This window comes from Bactrocera tryoni, chromosome 1 (genome assembly GCF_016617805.1).
Source record: "Bactrocera tryoni isolate S06 chromosome 1, CSIRO_BtryS06_freeze2, whole genome shotgun sequence".
In the NCBI taxonomy this organism is placed as follows: domain Eukaryota; kingdom Metazoa; phylum Arthropoda; class Insecta; order Diptera; family Tephritidae; genus Bactrocera; species Bactrocera tryoni.
This window is the reverse complement of record NC_052499.1, coordinates 3,471,457-3,496,641: the sequence shown is the minus strand read 5'-3', so window position 1 is coordinate 3,496,641 and position 25,185 is coordinate 3,471,457. Positions and strand designations below refer to the sequence as shown.

Here is a 25,185-nt window from a genome sequence, read left to right as displayed (position 1 = left end):
CGATTGTGTTCGCTTTACTTTTATAAGCGCTTCAATATGATTGCATATGCGAACACGTATCTTCCTACAGTTGTGTGAAAAAAATGTTAGTAAGCGATGCCAAATTCTACAATATTTTTGAGCAATACTAACATTACGCCCTACTAAAGGCACTGCCTGCACGTTTTACGCACTCCACTGTATGCAAACAACAACCGAAAAGCACCGCAAATTTCGACTATTTTATTTGGCCAACCGCCAGTAAAATGGCATACATGGCATCCACCAATGTTTGCTCTTCTCGAATTGCGATAATATTACTGCGCTGTGCTGCTGGTGTAACGGTACTGTGTGTTTGCAAAAATCATCTTTAGAATAAACACAGTGAAAATATTATATGAATATCATTTTTCAATGCCAATAGCGATTGAGTAAGTGGTTATATAAATTTTTCATTGATACGCTTCAATGCGTTTTGATTCGATTTTCGCATGAACGAGGCTTGTTTGATAAGTCAGTGGTGATTTTTGATAAAATGTTGCTTTTCAGCAATGGTTTGTTCGTATATTTTCCAGATACTCAAGAGAAATGCTATATTTATTTAAAACCTTCTACTATGTTAGTTTGTGGTTGTCAAAATGGTTAAAGTACCCGAATACTCTTCTCACATAGGGCATCGGATTACGTTACCGATTTTCTATCTGTGATGCTTATGGTGAAGTGTAAATGTGACGTTCCTCACTGAAAGTTATTCACGACGACGGATATTATGTGTAGCCCTACTATATGCTTCAACAGGTTCTTCACTCTTTCCTTCATTCAGAATCGGTGGCGTTTGGTTAGGAAGGTATTGCATTTGACACCGAATGAAGATAGACATGAATGAATAAGTGTGGGATTATGTATAGGAGTTGCTGTTGTAGGTGATGTTAATCCTCTGAGATAGCAGGGGCGTATCCTGAGTAGGATTTTGGGGGGGTCGACTATATAATTTTGTTCTTGTAACTCAAAGTCCTTTTCTTCGCGGAGTGTCACTTATGATGGAAATAATGTATAACTTTTAACTTTTAGGAGGGGAATTCTCCGCAGTTAGGCATGACGATGAGGCTAGCCAATGCAGATCGATACATTTTAAAGAAAGAATCGAATAGAATATATAGATCGAATACTTCTTTTGGCAGCAGTGTTGTTGTTTTGCTCTGATCAATGGATGTGGTCGATTGATGGAGCTTTCTACTTTTCACGCAGTTGTTGGATACTCTGAAATATCTGATAGCGGTGAAGTGAGAACAGCAATTCAATCATGTTTAGCTTTAAAAAATTGATGAATGAACTGTATCAATATTGACCTTCACGAAAGTTGTCATTGTGACGCCAGATTTTTCTTGAGAACTGAGCTAGAATATTATTGGCGATGAGATCACCGTTTTCTTTGTGTTCTTTTGTTCTAACGAAGTTAATTTTATTTTTGTTAATTAAAGGAAGTACCATTCTATGCTCTGGAACCGAAAACTTGCAATCGTAAAGTAAATGCCGCCATCAAAAACCTTGAATTAAGCTGCAAAGTTGTTTATATAAGTGCTTTTAGGTGTATTTCCTTACCTGCCAACCTTCACATTTAGGATACAAATATTATTAAGGCGCGAAGTAATGCCAAAATCTCTCTTTGGCATGTGAAAATTAAAGAAACAACATGTGTTTCGAAAGCTAGCCAGTTTGTCTGCCCAGACAAGATACCAACACCGAGTTTTATATACACATCTATTTGTTGTTGTTTGCTTAACTTATTGTGTATGTGAGTGTATTTCCAAGCAAAATTAAGGTTAAACTGCTCTTAAATATACTTATATAGAAACTTTGACCGAAACACTTCAGTGCAAATTCACATTGTTTGTTGTGTTTTAGATAAACTTTTACTGTGACTACTTAAGTAAGTAAAACTCTTCAAGGCGCAAACATACAAATATACAAGGAGACAAACAACAAAAGAAAATTTGCGCCCCAATCGCCGTTTGGCTTTCTTGTCCCCAACAAATTTACTAGTTTTCAACTTTTACTTTCATTTTCTTGCTTTTAAGCGTATTGATTATAGTAAAATAAATAAATGATAAACTGTTTGTTAAAGATTTTTACGAACAAAAAAGGTATTGGGAGCCAAAGGGACACTTAAAAATCCGATACCAGCGGTTGCAAGGGAAAACAGCTTAAATAGATTTTCGGAAATTTCGATTCAAACTTTAAGTTCGGTAACAATCGTACTTTAACGAAAATTCTCCCATAACTTAATGCCTTTGACTCTAAATTGCTCCTGGAAGTGCTTAAGAATTATTAATATGCAGTTTTCATGTGGGGATAGAATGTGTTTCAACGCCACTACTGAGTCTTATCTCGACTTAAGCTGTTATGTCATGCAGTCAGAGATTTGTAATGGTTTGTATGAAAATAGAAAAAAAAATTCAGAGTGGAATCGAAATCGAATGCTTTTAGTGGCTCAGAAGAAAGAAAAAACGCAGAATTAAAAGCCACAGAATGAGTAAGCGGACTATTGACAGTTGTGTAAGTTTTAATTTGAAAATGTCCTTTGCGTTTTTACTCGAATTTATGGTGGGCAATAAAAAATGTGACAATCTGTTCTACGAAAAACACATGTACCTAGATACTCCTACAGCTCCAGTATTAAAAAATGAGAAAGTTTTGCGCTATGAAGCTCTTGTTTGCCAGAATTCTGTATCTGTAATGCAAAGCGACATTGGCTTTTTTTTGTAATTTCCGTTACATCAGTATACTCAATACCACTTACGGCAGATAATAATAAATCTGCTCCATTAGGCTGTGCTCTGTTTCCCGGCAGAATGGAAGGACGAAGTTTCAGTTATCATTTCAGGTGCTCAATAGTAAGTCACGATATTATAAATATCTTTGGTGATTTTACTGCCGGAGACTTTGTGCGTTACTAAGACGAAATTTAGGTCTCAGTGTACAAAAATTCAGTCTGCGCCACGAAACATCCGATAAAGGTTCCGGATTTATGCCGACTAGTAAGAAAATAAATGTGTATTTCTTGTAACCAGACTCAAGTTTGAAATGTTGATCTAATTTCTGGTATGAATATAGCACCTTTAAACCATGGTCGAAATATATCTTCCAACTGCGTGAATGAAGAATGAAAATACGGGGATAGCCTGAACGCAAACAGCCCTGTTGAAAACTTGTAGAACTTCGAGAGCCAATGGGCTACTGACTGAGTTCCGGGCAATTTGTGAATGCTTGGGAAAATTAAAGGCTCACTTACGCTAAGAACCGACCTATAAGCCTTCCTTATATTTAAAATAAGATATTATGGAATAAGTCTTGTGAAGAATTGACGGCTTGGTGGTGCTTATAAACCATTTAGAACCCGAAATTCGATTATTGAACAAATATTGAGCAAAAACACTGGAAAAGTCCAAAGAAAAATGGATGCGAGTTCGTATCGCTGTAAAGTGCCTATCGGCTTATGATAGCTATAGACTAACTTCATCTATGCACTAAGATTGGGAAAGTCTCACTTTAAGAATAACTCGCATAGAGCGTGGTTTTTACAGTTGAGACAGTTTTCGAAATATCCTGGGAAAGCTTTAAGTTATGGAAATAATAGATTAATTCACTTGCACAAACTCACAATTATCAAAGCTTACTTACCCAAAAAGGCTGGTATCGCACCCAGCGGCATCACAAACAGGCTGACCAGCAGATCGGCTATCGCCAGCGAGAAGAGGAAGTAGTTGGTGACGTTTTGTAATTTTTTATCGCGTGCCACAGCCAAACAGACTAGAATATTGCCGAGACCACCCGCAAATATGAAGAATATGACACAAAGGAATATCCACTCGTAATCATGTTGCCGCGTTAGCTTATTACTCAACGCATAGTCGTTGCTGAGATTACGGGGTCCCCACAGCGTTGCCAGTGAACTGCTGCCAACATCGCTGCTGCTGCTGCTGCTGCTAACACTAACCGGCACAGACTCGTTGTCATTGCTGAGCTCATCAAAGACATTCCACGACCAGAGCGCATCATCATAAGCGCCCGCCAGCCAACTGTAGTTAGCTTGCACAGCTGTTGAGTTGACCAACTGAGCGCCGAGTTGTGGCAACAAATCGCCGGCATTCCATTTACTGCGACTGCTGTTAAGGAAATGCTGCCAAGCGCTACTCAGTGGATTTTCACCGATTTCAGCGGCATTTATGCTATCAGTCAAATTGTGTTGCAGCAAACCATCTAATGCAGCTGTGGCTTGCGTTGCTTGGTTGGCGGGTGACGGCACAAGCCGTGCGGTTAGGTCCTCGTATTGTATGCGCAGGTAACAAATGAAATCATCTACTATGGAAGCATTACTACTGCCACCATTTGCAACGAAATTTGCATTGTCTGTGGTGGACGCCATGGCGACATCTGTGTGCGCTAATCGTGTGCCATCATCCAATATGCCATTCGCCGCCGCAGACTCATCACAGTATAGCAATTGCCTTTGTACTGCTTTGCATTGTGCATTTGCTGTGTCACTAATATTAATACTATCAACTAAATGACTAATATGATCACCCTGTAATGGCTGTTGCTTCGCCAGTGCCAAATTAAAATTGACCACCGGTTGCCGCAGCTGTTGCACCAGCACTTCAGTATTTATTACGCAATTGGCATCGTCCGCACTGATGACACTGCCAGACTCCGATTCCTCGGCCACTGTCGCCGCAAATCCTTCACCAAGGTCATTTTGCGCCACCTCAGTGGCTCCCGTTGCAGCGTACTTCGTGATTGGTTGACATTTGTAGCGCGCTCGCCGCACTGCCGCATCGAACTGCTCCAGCATACAGCGGTATGGCTGATGGAGCGTTGATACCGTCGCTGGTGTTGTTGGCTCAGTGTTGTCAGCTTCACTTGCGGTCGCATCTGTTGTATTGGTTGTGAACGCATACGTTGTTGTGCCGACGCTGCTATCGCCCACTTTGCTGCCGTTGACGTTGAGATTGGTTTGCGGTTGACACCAGATGTCGGCTTCCCAGAGTTGCGTCCGTGGCGCATTTGCAAGTCCACAGCGATATGGCTGTGTGATAGTCGCATTTGTTGTTGTAGGTGTTTGTAGTGTTCTTCTTGGTCCATGACCAAAAATTTGTTGCACACCCATTTCATTCTAAAGCAGTGCGAGTGCGTTATGGGACGTCAGCTCTCACAGTTTTACTGTCACTATGTGAAGCCTGGTTGTGGAATGATTCATTTCGTAGATATTTAAGACTTATGATGTGAATCTCTAAAGAATTGAGAAAATTGAAGAAATATATGAATATATTAGATGGAATCAGTAGTCTTTTAAATGTAGAAATTTACAATAAGCTTTTGGAGACAATATATGACATGGGCGGAGACACTGGGTTAAAGTATTTGCAGTAGAGTAGGACATCTTGTAATCAATAGTCAATTAGTACACTTTTTAAGAAAATAAAATAAGCTCATTTACACTAAGGTTACCGTGTCGAAATAACCAGGAAACAAGAAGAATTTGTACCTAATCATTAAAAGATTTCCTACAGGGGTCTTAATTAATAGCAGTTGCGCACATTTGTATTCGAACACATTGCTTATGAATTTTCAAAATATTTTTCAACAAACAAAACGATCGTGTGCGCAAACACAAATGTTTATTATGTCTTTCCGGTATGATTAATAGGTTTTTGAGGTTGCCTTCCGCGATATATGCAACAGCCAAAAGGAAACATCGGAGACTTCATTCATAATTGGCTAATATGTATTCGGAAGAATAGACCAGTAGGTAGTGCAGAAAATATAGCAGGTGTAGCTGAGAGTGTACATGAACATCGTGGAGAGTCGATTGGCCACCAAGATTGTGTGATATCACACCGTTAGACTTTTTCCTGTGAGGATATGTAAAGTCTAAAGTCTATGCGGACAATCTCGATTCAATTTGGGCCTTGGAGCAAAACATACAGTTGAAATGTTTGAATGAGTCATCGAAAATTGGACTCAACGGATGGATTATCAGAGCCTAACCGGGCCGAAGAAATACTCTTTAAAAAATAAATGTCAAAGAATGTTTTCTCGAATGCTAATAAGCATTCCCCATTAAGTTTGAAGTTTCTGCGTTTTTTCTCAAAAAAAAAAAATAGGGAACTCCGAAGTGGCACACACTTTATTAGTGACAACTTAACGGCCAACCGTAAAACCAACCAAATTTCAAAATTTTAATTGGATTAATAATGCATTCAAATTGAAAGCTAGTAGCAGCTAATAGCAGAGAAACTCAAGCTTAAAATAATATCAGTATTATTCGAATGCTGAGTCACTGAAAGCCTCTTCTATACGCCCACTTAAGTGCTGCTGCATTAATACTTCTGGGAACAATATATGCATATGCAGTTATGGGCGCACTTAATGATTGCATTATAGCAAGAAGAAATTATCATTTTCATATCTCCTTTAATGCTTTCATTTGCCTGCTTTCGCATTGCCATGCTGAATGCCAATATGGCAATGGCATTTTATTAAATATGTGCATGCATGCATAAATGTTTTACTTACGTGCATTCCTACTTATGTTCATATGTATATATGTGTGTGCATCATCAAGAAGCTATAACACTTGTGCTCCTGTAATAGTTTGAATTGATTGTGACGGTGAATGTGGGTAGATGGCAACTCCACTCATTTCATGTACGACAGAACGGAATTTTCATCTATATTTATTCATGCTAAAAACACAAGCGTGATTATCGAAGGCCGTCATCGAGAAATTATGTGGAAATCCCATTAAGGTTTTTATGTTCCTCTCCGAATTAAATAATACTCGGAATCAGTGTAATAAATATTTATGGCGTATAATACACATGATGTTTGGAAAGTGAGGTTACGTACTTCATTATTGTTGTTCGTTATTATGAAAACATTACTGTTAATTCCGTTATTAGGAAGTTTCTTATCAGTTTTATTTAGAACGAATAAATCCACTGAATTTTCGACTGTACACCAAGGCCAATCGATTTGACAATTGTTGAACGTTTCCGTTTGGATTTTGCATAGATAGATCTTTCCCATATTTTATTCTGCTATTAAGGGGACAGACGAATCCGACATATTAGTGATCATCATAATAAACTTTTTAGAATTATGTGGATTTGTATATTGAGTATATGTACTGTTATTGGTGGGATTATCTACTTGTATTTCACCATTAAAAATATTGTCTTAGGCATAATTCGGTCGCTTTTACTTAAAGTTCTTGTCTTCTTTTATGCTATATGCGAAGCTTTTTGAAATTTTTTATATATGTAGTTTGGTTGAGAAATATTTGAGAGCAGTCTTTTACTAACTGAGATGAATTTTAATCAAGACCGGTATTTAAACCTTGGAACAACGGATTTAAGGTATTATTCCACAGTGGCAACCCATGGAATGCTTTATAAACCTAAACTTATGCAAATAATCCCAATTTTTCTATTCTATTGTAGATTTCAAAAATAGCTCATTCTAGCGAACTTGTTCAATAGACCAGCATAGTATTTGCTATCGGTTGTTTTGCTTGTCCAAAGTAAACTTGAATGACTATGTTTGGAACCTATTACAAACAAAACCACTTTCGAGGACCTGGAGTAGTACTGCAAGGTTATTTCATAATAGTTTCCGATATATTCGCAGCAAACAAGGAAGGAAGTGGTATAAAATAATTCAATTCATGGTTAATTATAGTAAGGTTAGACTGATTTGGACCGAAGACAGGCAGTAGATATGTACATACTCAGCGTATGGGTTTTGGTAAACCCATATAATAGAAAGCCTATTTTTACGTTTTTGGAATTTTCATGTGCGTCGAGTCTAAAAATTATACCAGACATGTTTTCTAGCTATGAAACAATATAAGAAGCTTACTAGACATAAGGTGAATTCTAAAATCTTCTTTATTCCAATCCCTCGTTTTTCGAGCTCTGTTAAGATTCAAATTCAAATGAATACCCTAGTGCAAGAACTACCATCGGGTATAAGATATTTATTATTAGTAACAGCGGCTTCAATTATAGCAAACATTTTCATATTTATTAATATTTATACATAAATATAGGTAGATAAATGTTCGCAAAACACATTTAAATATATAAACTGAAATATCTCAAGAATATTCGAATCAAACTTATGCACTTATAAAGCAGACTTAATTGGTATTTGGTGTGCTTAGCTGACCATATATGGAGCGTTTTGTAGGAAAGGAAGTCGGTGCTCGTACATACATACATACTTGCGACGAGGGCGGCAGACGTTGCTGCCACTGGCACCTAAAACAATAAACTTCACATCAGCAACAGCGTCAGCATCAGCATCAGCAGCACTTCAAACACGACTCTCAACAGCCACTTCTAATTGTAATGCCAATCAAATTTGATATTTTTTCTACAACAACAATTTTCTCTACATAATCAAAGTTTACGAATAAATCTACATATATAGTACATACAAATATACATAAATGTATATCTTTGTACATAAAAACATTTTGCTTTGTCTACACCATCCAAGTGAAGTATTATATTTAATAAGAAATATGAGACATTTACGAACATAAATACACACGTTTAACCACATAGCAATACAGTTTCTACAGAATACAAATGTATGTAGTCTGTGCTGAAACTACTTCTAGTTCCTACGAATTGACGGTATTATCAGAGCTATGCGATAAGCGGTGCAACGCAAGCGGAGATTTAGTAAAATGCGTTCAAGGCAAATGGACATCGGAGACAAGTACTCCGAGTGGTCCGAAAGAAACTGAATAAAATCATCTAGGAAATCCACATAATTATTTTGTATAACTGTACATTGGCGTTGATAGAGATACCTCCTACTCTAAAGATATCAAAGAGACGTATTTCATTTTAATCAGATTTCAAGAAAATTATCGAAAAAAAAACGCAGAGGCGGAGCCCTTTTTAAAGCAAAATACTAATTTAACGACTAAAGTGAGGGAACTCACGGTCCTCAGCTCACAATTGGTTACCACTACTTCGACTTAAGAATAAAGCCTAGAATAAGAAATGTAATAAAGTGATGTGCTTAAAGCAAAGAGGAGCTAAGAACTCCAGCAGTTACTGCCGAACTCAGTGGTTTAAAGACTCAGTTAGACATGGAATTATAAGTAATGGCAATTCTGAAATAAAATGAAGCAAACAAAAGGTAAACGCAGACAGTATTTGAAATATTATTTGGAAGAATTTGGTTCGGTTTGATGCCTGTGTTGAATAGTTTCAACTAATGTAAAGTTCTTTATTTCAGAATAAATAGATAATATATATAATATATATAATATTATATAATATATATCGGGGTACCCGACAACTGTAAAATTTTGAATAACTATCAAAACACGATGAGAACAAATCTCTGACGATGCAGACAAGGGGAGAGAGGTGCCGTGGAAGTATTTATTTGTTGATCCAAAAAATTTTACTTTTTTCCTGAACTGGTTTCGAAAGCGTAATTTTCTCGCTCAGTTTTTTATGTGGGCATGTGGCCAACACTCTAAATGTCGTCTAGCATTTCTGGCTTATTTGAGCACACCAGACACGAATACGTCAGACCGCTAACCAACAGGTACTATTGTTATCCAAAGCTATAAACAACCACACATATAGTATACATCCATAAGTATATATGTACACTTGCGCTAACACATTACATACATTCTTGTTCACATGCGGTTAGTAATGTCTGAAATGCGAAACTCTTCCACCGGCATTAGGGCGATTAAATAATGTTCCTTATTTGCGGCTAAACCTGGACTTAGCTCTGCTACATCGTCTTACAGTCCACACATTCGGTGCGGCTTCGATGCTCACTTCACCAGCCAGCTGAAATCTTGGCATGTCAACGGCTGTGTAACGGCTTGAACGGCTTGTAGTTGTGCACATTTGCGGCTTTGAGTACTACGAATTTGGCTGCTTTGTCGGTTCAGCTCGTACCTTTGGTGCACATTGCTTTGTAATAATGGAAATTTAATATTCAATTCAATTGCATGTGTTTGTGTACTCGTATGAGTGGCAACAAAATAGTTACATGTGTGGATTTAGAGATGTTATTTCATATGGACTGCAGGTATCTGGTGCCAGCTGTTTGTTCGTTTTATTCATCTTGTTTAACCACCAAATGGTGCTACCGGATTTTTAAGAAAAAAAAAAATACACGTGTAACAGATAACAGTACATATTTGTTTTCACTCCTCCTTCAGGCTTAACGGAAGCGTGGAATTTATTGCTTTTCATTAACTCTTTAACTCTCTGTCAGTACTCTACCAGTTGCCATATTTTTACTTCAATCAACGAGATACTGACCACCTACTGAGGTAATGGTGGTAAAGTTTGATCACTATCAACATCTTGGTATCAAAAGTGACGTAGAAGCTCGAACAGGTCGCTCTTTCCCTTAAGTTAATGTATGTATTTTGCCTTCTGTAAGAGCATGTTCGGACACTCAACTGAGCATATTTAACTTCCTAGTTTGGACCTTGAACTTTTCTCTGCTTAGAAAGAAGTTGATTGGTGTCGTTTTTTATCGAACTTGATATTTTTGTTCATGCATGGACTGATCAATGTAACTACGAGCAGTTATGGAAAACTGATTTTCCATGGCAGCTATGTTATGAAGAGTTGGTCATATTGGAAACCTGAGAATCAGTTACCTTTGATTATAAGCCGATTTACTGTTAACGCGACTACATAAAGGTCACCGATAATCGGACCTCCATAATTTATTGGTCGGCAACTTCGAGAGGAAAGTCAGAGATCGAAAAGAAAACTTTATTGCTATGCTATCACCGTTGGAATTCACGAAATCTTCTACATGTATTTCTATAACATATTTACAAATATTAAATGTAGACGGAATTTAAGTAACTTAGTCGCGTATTTGAATTGAGAAAGCAAACCTTTTTCAAGTTATTTAAAAGCTCCAATTTCAATATTTAACTTTTGCCATCAAAAGTCGAAGCGAACACAATTCTACTACTGCATATTCATTGTTCTCACATCTTTTCGCTTTTGCTATTTGAGTGCTGAATGTGGCTTTGAAGTCCGACGATGCCGTTTTTTCCCGCAAATTCTAATGTTTCAGTTATAAATAACTCTGAATTCATAAAATGGCGTGGAAAATGTTTTGAAAGGTATATAAGTCTGACTGTTATGCACGTGCCTATATTTAAAACGAAATAACAACTTCAAAGCTATTGAATGATGATTTGAATTCAGCTCCTGGCCGATAACAGCATTAAAGCAAAGAGTGCCATAAAATGCCTATTGTGTTAAATTTGAAATTCAGCTGAACACGTAGGAAAATGAAAAGTGGATTTCATCATCTATTACCAAATGTTTTCTTCTTATTTCTTCGTGTTCCAGAAGTTAGAAGTAAATTGGATCACAATTTATCCTTAGTTTTGACAAGCCTATAAACTTCACCGCAAGACGTTAAATATTAAGACGAACAATCGTTCATATTTGATTGAAATATGCCGTATTAGTTAGGTACATAAAGTGGCTGTCTGACGACGCACTTTGGCCTTTAGGAGGCCCATTGTGATATCACCGGAACTAAAGTTCCCTCACTCTTTTGCCTCTTCTGTGAAACACCACGTGCTTCTGATGAACTTCATCAGTACGAAAAGTTGTATGTGTGCAACCTCCGAGACGTCGTCAAGAAAACCTCGACCGTTGGTTGTGATTATTTTCCAATATAGAGCTCTGCATTCGTATAGAAGATATTTTAGAACCGCCTCCCCTTCTACTTGACAGCTTTTACAAAAGTCATTATATTGCGTTCCTAAGCTACTGGCATCATCGCTAATTCGACTCCGACCCGTTAAGGCGAATATTCAGCTAAAACTCGAGACTCTCGGACAATTCTTCCATCATTATAAGAAATGAAATAATAAACTAATAATACTAAAGTCATCCATTACAATTATTTCCTGCGAGTTAACCTCTGGCTCGGTATGGTAGTCAAAACGAGTAAAGACTGAATGAGTAAAAATCAATATGGAGCCTATACGTCTGTATGTAAACTAGTTTTGTCGTTGCGATTAAACCGTTGTTTGCGAACTTTTTGCCAGGTCAGAACTTCGTAGCTTAATTCATCCAATTTGACAGTGGCCCCAAAGGAAAGAGCATTTTTATCTTCGCCAAATGTGATCTTTTTGTCTGAAATTCGGCCGCTAAGAGGTGCTATGTTGGACTGAGTAGGCAATTGAAATGTAAGGTAAGGTCCTCTCCTGACGAACAAAGACCAAACTGTTTAAGACAAAAATGACCAAACAATAAAAGTCTCTCAACATTCCCGTGATGCTAGTGGTGCCTAGGCAAGGACAATGACATTATATGATGAGTCGGCCTCTAGAGTGTTCGATAGAAAAGTTTTGCGGAAGATTTATGGTCCTTTGCGCATTGGCAATGGTGAGTACCGCAGTCTATGGAACGATATACTGTAGGAAACATATGACGACATTGACATAGTTCAGCGAATCAAGAGACAGCGGCTGGGCTGGCTAGGTATGTTGTTCGGGTGGAAGAGAACACTACGGCTTTGAAGGTTTTTGTTTCAGTACCCGCCAGTGGAAGAAGAGGAAGCGGAAGATCTCCACACTGTTGGAGAGATCAGGTGGGCAAGAACTTGGCTGCACTTGGCATCTGTAATTGGCGCCAAATACCGAAACTTGCCTTTGGAAGTAAGGAAGAAGAAGAGCATGAGCACAAAGCTCTCTGGGTTGGGTTTCTCTAAGTAGTTCAGAAAACGGTGGTCATTAATTTTCTGGCCGATATGTCAGCGTTTGTCTTCTCACGAGCAGGTGTTGTCCACGATTTAGGCTGATCCTTGATCTCTGAGGAGCTCCAGTGAATACATGCTATTGCGTTACATTAGTAAAGATGCATAAAATATGTATTTTTTTATACCTTCTTGATTGTGTCTTGACGTTGTGAGGTTTAAACTTTTTAAGTGTTTCTAGTGCTTAAGCATTTTTCTGTTTTATTATATCGCTAGAGGTTTAGTAGCCTGGGTCATTTTCTATCAGAGTTTTTATTAGCAAAAACTAGATTAGTTCCTTCATATATTCCATCTTCTTGAAGTGAAAGTGGAATGAATTGATACTTTTTAATCTGTCTAGAGAAGAGCAGAGACGTTATTCGACCTCCAGCTTCAGTCTGCATTTACTTATAGAAACAGTTATATCCCTCAGTTACTTAAAAGGAAAATAAATCTCTCTTGAAATAGAGATAACTTACTCTCAAGATGATTTAATAAACAATTTCTTCAGTATTCTGAGTTGACCTGTAATTAGTCAAGCTTGAAAAGCTGTCCATGACAAAGATTATTTGGAAAAACGGAAATCTAATCGAACTTTCCTTTTAGAAATAGCCATGTGTGTGTAGATGTCTTGTACACATATGCAAACGAAAAGTTCAATCAAGTGCCGTCAATGGATTGCCAGTTCGTTGATATGCAATTAATAAGTGGCAACGCACACTCACTTCATTTTTTCAAAACTTTGTGAAAAACATAACAGTTTGCAATTTCTCGGCAGCATTTTTTGCACTTCTGATTCCATAACCAGTAAGAATAGAGTAGTGAGCATGTTAGGAGCCACCTCGTTTCCAAAGAATTTCGTTCTGTGTTGAGAAAATTAAGTCTGTTTAACAGTATTTGCAAAGCTGTTAAATTTCATTAAATGCATTTCAACTACACAGACACTAATTAAGTTTGCTTCACATAATCGAATTTGATTACAAACTTGTACGGTAATCAGGCGTATCTGCTTTTCATGTATTTCCTGTTGAATGTGAACTCGTAATTTAATAAAGGTTGGGGTCTGATTGAACATCACACCTTGTTTGTCAACCGTAAACAATGACAACAATGTTTCTCCTTTAATTCAGTTGTTTGGATTTGATTTAAAGGCGCGTTTGCAAATACCGCGTGGAGCTTTAATTAGTCACCAGAGATGTGCGTACTTTATTGCGCTCAAAAAGTGGACCTCACTCGAAGTGATGCTGCGAGCGTTGATTAGCTAACCTATTCACATCAAAATAAAGACATGTGCTGGATTATGCATTTTTTCGAAATACCAATGCAAAGGCCATGACCCGAGAAACGTTCGAAATCTTTTGAATATCTTTACAAAGCTCGACTTCAGCCATAATTTATATTTTCCGCTTAGGGTTAAGAATATGGTGCAATTTATTCGGGGAGAGTATTGGAAATATACCAGAAAGATAACATACCGGCTCAACACATTTTGTTAAACATTTTTGGTAAGAAGCCCACCGCCGGCACTACGGCATTATTCATTGTTGAAACTCAAAAGAAACTCCAATTTCGGCGAATAGGAGATTTTCGAAAATTATAGACTTTGATCCTCTCAAAAACGCATTGTGACGATCGCGATTTTTTCTATTTTTCCTCAAAAATTATTAGTTCATAATATTGCCTTCTTGACATAATCCGGCATACTTTTACCATTTTTTTCTTACTTAAAGCACTGTATTTTTATATAAAATAAGAAAAACCGTTAACTTCAGTTGCACCAAAGCCATAATATTCTTCACAGATCCAAAAAAAGTCTCTACAAGAACTTGATTCCGATCGTTGGGTTTATATGTCAGGTATATGCTTTAGTGATCTGATCTGAACCATTTCGTCGGAGATTGCGTTATTGCCTGATACTATGACCCTAAATTTCGTGAAGATATCTCGTTTCATGATATAGTTTTCCATGACTCCTTCCAGAGCAGTCCAATATCGATGGTTCCAAGAATTGACCAGCTTCCTGAGAAGAAAATACTGTGTGCAAAATTTCATCGATATCTTAAGAACTGGACTAGTTCGCGTACAGTTATGCAGATCACTTAGATATATATTTTATATTACAAACATCGCGGCTTAATTATGTGCCCTGGTCAGGCTACAAAAAAATTCTCGTTTTTTGTCGTTCCAACCAACCGAACAGAATTGGTTTATGTGACATCGACACTGCACAGAAAAACAGCTGTCTTTCAAACAAATGCATTGTTTTGCGGCCGGAAAATTACTTTATTCTTTGTTCAGACATATTGGAATATACTCGCATGTAAGTGTCGAGAACAGCACACATTTGTAAATACATATTACTCGTTGTTTTGTCTTCACACAGTTGCAACCATACACCGCGTGTGAACTCAACTGTTTCATTCATTTCATTTTGAAAAACACATTTCAATTAAAAGCTTAGCGTAATAAAGACAAAAATCCAACAAAAAAACTGATATGTTGGATATGAAAAAAATGCATGCAGACAAGTTTTTGTATGTTAGTCGATTATCCACATTTCTGAAATAAATGTTCAAGCTAGAATTGGAAATGGCTCTCAGCGTTATCACGTGAAATGTCATAATCGTAAATAAATTGCAGTATGACGACTAATTGTCGCTTACTTTTTCTACAATTGCCATTTAGCTGAAAACATTTGAGCTCTATAAAGTGGTGATATATAGTATGTACGAAGTAAACCAATTATGAATTGGACAAGTAAGGATACGAAAGGTTCGGAGGCACATATACAAGGTGTATTCCCAAGTAAACAGGACTTTTTGAATCTAGCGCCCCCTGGTGGCGCCATCTAGTTAGAATCTGCTATCTTTATCGATCGTTCAGTGAGAATTTCATGACATTTCATTGTTTGGAAGTGAAGTTATTGCGTTTTAAGTGTAAGTATGTTTGTGTTATCGGTGCGAAAATGAGCTTCGAACAAAAAGCCAACATTAAATTTTGTTTCAAAATTGTTAAAACATTTACCAATCACGTTTCAATTGATGAAATAAGTTTATGACGATGTTTGCCTAGCCCGTAGCAGAGTGCACGAGTGGTTTCAACGTTTTCAAAGTGGTCGTGAGGACATAAATTACGATCAACAGGTGGGCCAATCGAAATCCGTGATCACCGGAAATTCTACCGAAACTGTTCGTTAATTAATCAAAAATCAGCCGAAATCATCATTGAAATTCATGGAAATGGAATTGAACATCTCCGAAACATCGATTTATTGCATTTTGACCACACATTTGGGCTTACGAAAGGTGTGTGCACGATTTGTTCGGCACAAATTGACTGACGACCAAAAACAGCTCAGAATCGTACATACGAAGGACATCATTAAAGGACTAAAAACACATTTTAACCATTAACCACTCCCCGTATTCACCTGATATGGCACCGTGCGACTTCTTGCTTTTCTGAAAAATGCATTTGCCCATGAAAGGAAAGCGTTATGCGGACGTAGAGGCCATTCAAAAGGCTTGCACCGGCATACTGGCGGCCATACCGGCCAACAAGCTAAAACACTCGTTGGACATGCTTTTGGACCGTGCAAAAAGCCTATATTGAAGCAGAAGGAGACTATTTTGAATAAAATAAATTGATTTTGCCGAAAAAACCATTTGTCCTGTTTACTATGGAGCGATCCTTGTAGTATATCAAATATATCTCATTTCGGGAAGATTTGTATTCGCTGACGCAATTAAGATATAGTACTAAGATTAAGGGATGGTAATGGTAATCCATTCACGATTTCGTCGAACAATTGTGTCCTAAACTCTTGTGATGCTAAACTCTTTGGCTACATTTCTTAATATAAAATTCTGCCAACATCTGATGCTATTTACGCGACTTTGATTATTGTGTGTTGCAAGTGTATAAAATGTTCGGATACACCCGAACTTAGTCCTTCCTTGCTTGGTAGGTGAAACAAACAACCATTAGGTGAACAAAATGATTACACTCTGTAGCAAGAGTATAAAAAAGAAAACAAAGTTCTAAACAACTGAAACAGCTGCTTAAAGAAGAGACGAAAAGCTGAAAGCGTAACAACTTCAGCAACAATATTACAACCGCATAAGCACAACAACAGCAAGCAGCAACAAAATCGCCCACTTCTTTATTGGCGATCGACTGAGCCACTTAGTTCGTTTGCTTGTCTGCAATTTCTTAATTCACTTGAAAATCTTGAGAAGCCCGTACTCTTGTATTTTTTATGCTACCATACACGTTTGTGTATGTGTACATGTGCTGTGCTCGTGTCCATGGCTACACAATCTTATGCCCGTTCTTATCCAATCAGGTCGAATGGTGTAGCTTAAAGTTATGTTTGTTTTAAGTTTAACTTTTCTTATTAATGAAAGGGATTTTTTCGGCTTGTTCCGTTAAAAAAGCTATTTTTAAGTTTGTACAGTTATTTAGGTTACTGAGAGTTTTTAAATATTTACCAAAGTGTTTGTTGCTATTTTTGGAATTTTATTAAATAGAGGCACACGCGTTAGTTGAATTTAAATTCTTCATCAAAGAACAATATTGTGCAAAATAAATGCAACAGAAAGTTATAACAGTTAAATATTATTAAATGACCCAAATTTTTGCGTTAATATGTGAAATGTGGCCCTGTCACTTCACTTCGAAGTCTAATCGGCAGTCATCCAAATGAAGAGGTGATCGCCAAAACTGAGGCCTATTTGGAAGCAAGAACAAATCGTACTACAAAAAAGTATTATCGAAGAGTTGGGAACTCACTATAATCGCCCGTGAAGGCAACTATGTTGAATAAAAACAACAACGGGAACTTTTCAATTTTTCTTACCAGTGATTGATATATGAACTCTGTAGTCCATGAAATCAACGGAAATCTCGTCAAAACTTTTGGAAAATGTATGGAGTACAGAACACGCACTAGATTCGAAACGAAAATGAACGATGTCATGTAAGATAAGAAAATTACCTTCTGGGTGCACAACTGCGAATATGACATGATAACGGTGGTTAGTTGTTTACGTTTAAGGACGCTTTGATTGAGTGGATTTAATTATTTGATCTTTAAAGAAAGCCACCGTCTTTCCATTTTCCATTACTCATGCTAATTTGTTGATATTGAAAAGCATGTTTATTTGGAATATATGGCATATGGATATGCATATATTGTTTATAGCAACAATGAGAAACCGCTGTGGCCAATGCTAACCACCAAGCAGCGATAATATCGATGTCATTTGTCGGCAAATAAAAATAAAATATTGAAATAACACGCGCATTAACGCCGCTGCAGCTGTTTGGCATTGCTGTGGTGAGTTTGACAAAAAATAATTGGCAGTGATGCATTTGTGTGGTCAACAGCATGTCAGGTATTTGCGGTTATCCGTGTATTTTTACAGGTTTTCTTGTCATTTTGTATGTAAACATATTTGTATGCTTTAATTTAAAAGAAAACCAAATGATTTAAAACAGAAATGCCTCACGTTGTTGTTGTTGGTGTGTAAAAATAAGTAAAATGTGTGCAAATTTTGAGGTTAGCTTATAATATGCATAAGTGCTTATGCATCTAAACAGGGTCGCAGCAAAGTGAAATTTGAATTTCTCAATTCAATCAAATTTTATTTTTTTTAAAGAAGTTTATTTACTAAAAAACTTTTAGCAAAAATAACAAGAAATGTTTTTTTATGAATTACATTTTTTCAGAAACTCAGATTTTCGTTTCTTAAATAAATATAACAAATAATAGCAGTACTATTTCCTATGAAACTAATTTTTTTTTCACCCCTCATACTAATTCTAATATTGTCTAAAAAAGTAAATAACTTTTTACATTGATATCATGGAACCCTGTTTACTATGACACGCAGCTGAGGATGCTGGGGACTTTTTTGTTTAAAATTGTTGACACTTCAATGCTACCGATCATCAAATCAAGTGAAGTTGACATAAATGTTTATTTTACGAACTTGAGTTGTTATTGTAAATATTTTGTCTGTTTTGAATATAGCCGCAACTTGCATGGCATTATGTAAATGTCTGAAAAACTAATACGCATTTGCAAATGCACATTTTCTATCAAATATTCTGCTGCATTAAGCAATTGCTAATGCAATTAAAAATTTATACATAAATTAGGTTTTAAATAAAAAAATTATAAATGAAAATATTAAATGAGAAAATTTTTACTCACAGAATTCATGGTCTCAAATTTAACAAAAAAATCAAAAGGTCACTAAAGGTTATTTTAAGGGGTTATATACAGTTAGAATTTTCATAAAATCGATTTTTTTATTTTATTTTCTTAATTCACATCTATTTGAGAATACACACAGAAAATTGTTTTTTACAGTAAAAAGGTCATGTATTATTAAATGTCTGCTGAGTGTAATCTCAATCTCACGGTCGGCTACATGACGATTTTGCAATATCGGTTAGCGCACAGTATCTAAAGTTTCCGCAACAGCAAATGATTTCGCACAACCTTCCCAAAATTCGTTTTCAAGTGTCTAAGACCTCGATTTAATTCACTATACCTTTGATAAGCACTTATCCTTGATGAAGCTTTATCGCCAAAAATTGAATTAAGCTCATCAATGCGCTCTTTTTGGGGTAAAAAATGTCGTAAGTTGTAAAAAATTATCCTTCGAAAATGTTCGCGATTCAAATCCATATTTTGGCCGCTATGAATATTTTAAATAACTGTAATCGTCACAAATAGCGCTTGTATGTCAAAATGTTCTGATTAGGCATACCATCAAAAATGTCAAACTTTGCGATAAAGTTGTGAGTTGTTAGATTGCAACATTAGAATTTTTAAACCCCGAAATAAAAAAGGCAACTTACGTATATCCTGTATACATATGATATAAAAATACCGTTAAGGATATCTTTTAATTTTTTGTCAGGTTAAAATATCGGTCTGGCTGAAAATTGCTTATCATTTCCTGTTAGAGGACAATACTGGCAATGAATTTAACCTTATAAAGTACAAGGTGCGTTCCAAAGTAAACAGGACTTTTTGAATCTATCGCCCACTGGTGGCGCCATCTTTATGTCGACCAGTGCGTTAGAATATGCTATCTTTATCGGTTGTCCAGTGAATTTCGTGACATTTCATCGATTGGAAGTGAAATTATTTCGTTTTAAGTGTCAGTATATTTGTGTTTGTGTTATCGGTGCGAAAATGAGCTTCGAACAAAGAGAAAACATTAGATTTTGTCTTAAAATTGGTAAAACTTTTATCGAAGCTTTTCAATTGATGAAACAAGTTTATGGCGATTGCCTACCTCATAGCAGAGTGCGCGAGTGGATTCAACGTTTTCAAAAATCAAAATCCGTGATCACCGGAAATTTCATCGAAACTGTGCGTGAATTCATCAAAAATCAGCCGAAATCATCATTGAAATTCATGGCAATGACATTGAACATCACCAAAATAACGATTTATCGCATTTTGGCTGAAAATTTGGGCTTACGAAATGTGTGTGCACGGTTTGTTCCGCACAAATTGACTGACGACCAAAAATTGCTCAGAATTCAAGATGCGAAGGACGCTTGTGACCGATTATTTGACTAAAAACCACATTTTAACCATTAACCACTCCCCGTAGTGACCTGATATGGCACCGAACAACTTCTTCCGTTTCGCATTTGCCCATGAAAGGAAAGCGTTATGCAAAGGTAGAGGCATCGGAATACTGGCGGCCATACCGGCCAACGAACTAAAACACTCATTGGACATGCTTTTTGACCGTGCAAAAAGCCTATATTGAAGCAGAAGGAGACTACTTCGAATAAAATTAATTGATTTTTCCATTTGTTCTGTCTGTTTTTTAAGTCCTGTTTACTTTGGAACACTCCTTGTATACCTTAAAAGACATGTATAAACATACACATAGTCAAACGATTAGTTCGATTGCTTGGAATACTGGTAGCCGAGTCCATATTTCTTATGAATTTCACGAGAATTCTTGAAATATATCAATAGATATGTGATAGCGCGTTTATAACTCAGTTTCGTCACAACTTAGAGCTTCCTTACTTGTTTTCTTTAAATTATATAAATTTCCTCCTTATTTATTTATGTAACATACCCGAAATTTTGCATCCAGCAATTAAAATTTAATTTACTTTGAAAGTATACACAACTATATCAAAATAACGAAGTAACGCTGAATTGTTTCGTATCAAACAGAAAACATACAAAACTATTTTACGATTTTAGTGAAATATTATAAGAATTTTAAGGCACTTACCAATTAAAATTAATATATATATATTTTATAATAAACAGAAATAAGTTAACAATTACGCTGCGATGTAGAAGAAAATAAACAATTTGATTAAGTGCAGCCGCAAATTGATTGATCGGCTCGCGAATCGGATGAACCACACACATTTCAGTCTCCCCGCGAAGAAAGCAACGGTAAATAAGCAAGCACTTTTGTATGTCTGTAGGCATATATGTATGTATGTATGTCTGTAATAAGTTGTGGGCGGCGCGTTTAGATTAAAGATTTGCCGCGCCGCCAGCTCGTCCCGCAGCATTTGCTCGTGAATTACTTATCGCTCGACTTGCCGCTAATGAAATTTCAAATACCACACACATATACACATCAACATACAGTCACACACACACGCTCATATTTATTTACATATTCCACATTTACAAACAAATAGCGGTTCGTTGCCGCTGACTTCTCGAACTTTGCGCTTTTGTGTACATTTCATTTCCACTTTCATCATTTTATTCTTCCGTTTTCCTGTTTTTATTTTTCACAAAATTTTAACAAGCATGAAAATTCTTTAAGTCAGTTAGTTCCAATCGTTTTATTGCCACATGGCTCACAAATAAGTAAAATACGCAGCGCCAAAGTTACAACAACAAAAACATAAACACGCAAATGTAAATAAATAAGCGAATAAACGCCTTGCTTGGCAGCTAATGGGCAAAATGCCGTTATATCTCAGTTGAGTGGCCTGACATGATGCAACTGGCTGCCGCTAACGGTAAATGTGTGAATTTGTTGAAAGCAAAGCTACTGTGGCGTTGAAAAACTGAAAAACGCTTTCAAAATTTCAGTGTATTTATGTTGTTATTGTTATTGACTCATATCTCCTGTTCGGCATTGCTTTGCACTTCGCGATTTTATCGCATTTCTGTAGCTCAAATTGTATATCTGCCATCTCCTTGACACTGACACACTTCTGCCGCGTGCTTGTTGGTGCGCGTTGAACTTGAACTATGGCCGCCTGTGCACGGCCGACATCTTCTCGTAAACATTTCTTTGTTGTGCACGTGCGCCGCTGTTTTGGGAGTAATGTGTAAATAGTTTCTATTTCAGTTGCAGAAAATGCGAAGTTTTTATTTGTTATATGACAGCAAAATATGGTAGTCATTTAAATGCAACCCTGCGGCTAATATCACTATGTGCAATTTATGCGTATGCGATGAAGTTTTCGCTTGCCACTGTCTACTGCTTCTACATATGAACATACATACAAGGTCTGTCGTAAAAGAAACAGAACTTTTTAAATAGAACTGTTTCTGGTGGCGCCACCTATTGGTGGGAATATGAAATAAAAAGCTTGATCTCTTGTTGACATTTCGTAAAAATTTTAAGACAATTGGATAACTACGATCGATGTTATCGATCAAAAAGTGACAGCAGCTTTTGGTCATCGGTCGTAAAATGCAAAGAGCAAATATTAAATTTTGTTTTAAACTTGGGAAAACGTTTACTGAAACATTTCAAATGATGAAAAAAGTTTATGATGATCAGTGCCGATCTTGTAGTAATATGCATGAGTGGTTTAAGCGATTCCAAGAAGGTCGTGAGGACCTCTGTGACGATCAGAAGTCGGTCGTCTTCAGAAGTCAAAAATAAAGACAATGCTGATTTGTTTTTACGATTCGAGAGTTCGAGTCCCACCTGGCCAAACGATTAATGCTGTGTTTTACCTTGGTGTTATGAAGCGTCTTTTGTTACGCATTCGTCGTCCTCCATCACAATACCGTGAGGCAGGATCCTGGCGCCTGTTGCACGATACTGCGCTGTGTCATCGGTCGACGCTTGTCACTGATTTTTTGACAAAAAACTCCATATTAACCATTAATCACTCACCTTACCCACCTGATCTGGTACCCTTTGATTTTTACCTATTTGGAAAACTTCATTTGCCAATGAAAGGACACTGGTTTCAGGACATTTCAACTATCCAAAAGGCGACGACCGATGTCTTATCAAGGTTCATCCCGATACACTGACAGGTGTTCTGAAAACACTGCGCAATAGGATCCCACAAAGGGTATCCAAATATGTTGCCTTAATGAAGGAGAGGTGGAATCATCTAGGCGCTTACTGTCTCTATTTTGTTAAACTGTGGTTGAAATAACTCTGTAGACACATCTCAGGCAAAAGCCAAAGTAGTTGGGTTTGCTTTTAATCGCCTTGACAAATTTATGGTAAGCTCAAAGCGCTTATTCGATCAATTAGGGTCTGTTTATTCAAATCTAGGAGCTTTTGAAAAAACAAAATACCAGCGTTCCAGCTGTCCAATCGCTCTGAAGATGGCAATATGTACATAAATGTATTAAAATAATAATATTATAATAAACTCGTACACTAAAACGCAGGCTGAATATATAAACAGAACTTCGTCACGATTCTCTGATTCACTTAAATAATTTTTTTTCTATACCTAAAATATGAGTACGCACAAATGTAATTATGGACGCGCCAACAAAGGGGCGGAAGTACTGAAAATTGAATTTAGCTCTGAATATGATTTTCAGTTAGGTTGGTGAGTGTGTGGCATGCAGTAAGTGACAAACGCGCCACTTTTACCGAAACTCCACTTTCAGAGCAATGCTGGCACAGGTGGGAAATTGGCTAAACACACTTACTTACATATTACATAATAAGATTCATATATGTACATATGTACATATGCATGTATAGGTTGTATGGCCGAAAGTGCTTAAGACGACGACAGACTGTCTGATGAAAGCATGTGTAAATTTTCCTCGAAAGGCTGCACAATTGCCGCCAATGAAAATAAGTGCCACAAATACAAAAGGTAAATATTCAAGGCTTGCCAACAGCAGCCGAGCGGAAGCGCATAAAAATAGGCACACAGAGCAGCCAAGTACGGTAAAATTTGATTAAGAATAAAGGCACATAAATTGTGCTCAGCTTAGTTGGCGGACGCGATGCGGCGCTGCTTACATGCAAGCATGCGGGGATAATATAACAGATGTAAGTACTTATATAAGTTTATGTGCCGCATTAATGTACTGATAAAATGTAAGGCGTTTATTTGGCATGGGTATGAGTGGAAATGTTTTCGCTTAGGGACGAAGCGAGACGAAGCGAGCCAAAAGCAAAGCGTAAATTTCGATATTTGGTATTTGCGAGTTTTCGCTTAATACAAACTAATTTTAGTTTTCGTTAGTGATGTAATCAAATTTTATGCGCTACGTTAATATAACAGCCTTCTGTGATTTATATACGTATGTGTATGTGTAGGTATCCACTCTCTTAATTTACCAGTTATTTACGTTTCGGAACTATTTTCCTTCGAAATTTATGATAAGTTTGTGCTATTTATATACATTTTTCTTTAAGAAGTTTACCCAGACAAATCAAAATGGGCCTTGTTGCTCGGAAATCTCAAAGTGCACGGTGTTTAAGGTTTAAATAATTGGATAAAAAATTACGCACGATTTATTAGCCCAGCGACTAGCAAGTGCTGCTCACACAATCACGTGATGTCAGCCACCAAAATAAGTATTTGCAGAGCATAACTATATATATATATATATATACATATAGATTTTGTTTGACACTTGTTGGTAATTAAATGTTACTGCAAGTAACATAAAAGGCGTTTCGTAAATTTAGTTACGCATACGCAGTAGTGCGCTCACTGTATGTGCCTTTTGAAAAGATATTTTGCTGCTTAACTTAGCACTTTTATGAGAATTCTTGTGAAAAACAGATTTGTGTACGAAATTTTTGTTTATCTTCATTTTTAAAACTACCATTTATGCATACAAGGTAGAACAAAAGTAAAACTTAAAGTAATGGCAATGCTTGCAAAAAGTTTCGTTTCGTTAAAAATTTCGGTTTCAGATTCTGAACAACATTTGTTTTTGGTATTACCAAGATTAAGCCTACCGTTGTCATACTTTTTAGGAAAAGAGCATTTCAATGGAACTTATAATCTTCCCTCGATATTCGTACGGGGACTTACAGTTATTATTTCTAGTATTTTGGAACATACGGATGAAAAATGTATATACATATATAGAGATGAATAAAATAATTAATAGAAGATTTTGACACGTTA

At 36.7% G+C, this 25,185-nt stretch overlaps 1 protein-coding gene across 2 annotated transcripts in view; it reads right to left on the bottom strand.

Moving 5' to 3' along the window:
• The window catches only part of LOC120766490, a 48,116-nt gene that overhangs the window by 20,663 nt on the left and 2,268 nt on the right, over nt 1–25,185 (bottom strand). Inside the window, exon 2 of one of the 2 annotated variants that reach the window (XM_040092041.1) lies at nt 3,661–5,269. In XM_040092041.1, coding sequence (XP_039947975.1) covers nt 3,661–5,146 — 1,486 coding nt within the window. In that variant the 5' untranslated portion in view covers nt 5,147–5,269. Of the gene's footprint in view, nt 1–3,660; nt 5,270–25,185 lie in introns of those variants that run through there. The other variant, XM_040092042.1, reaches the window with a different exon arrangement.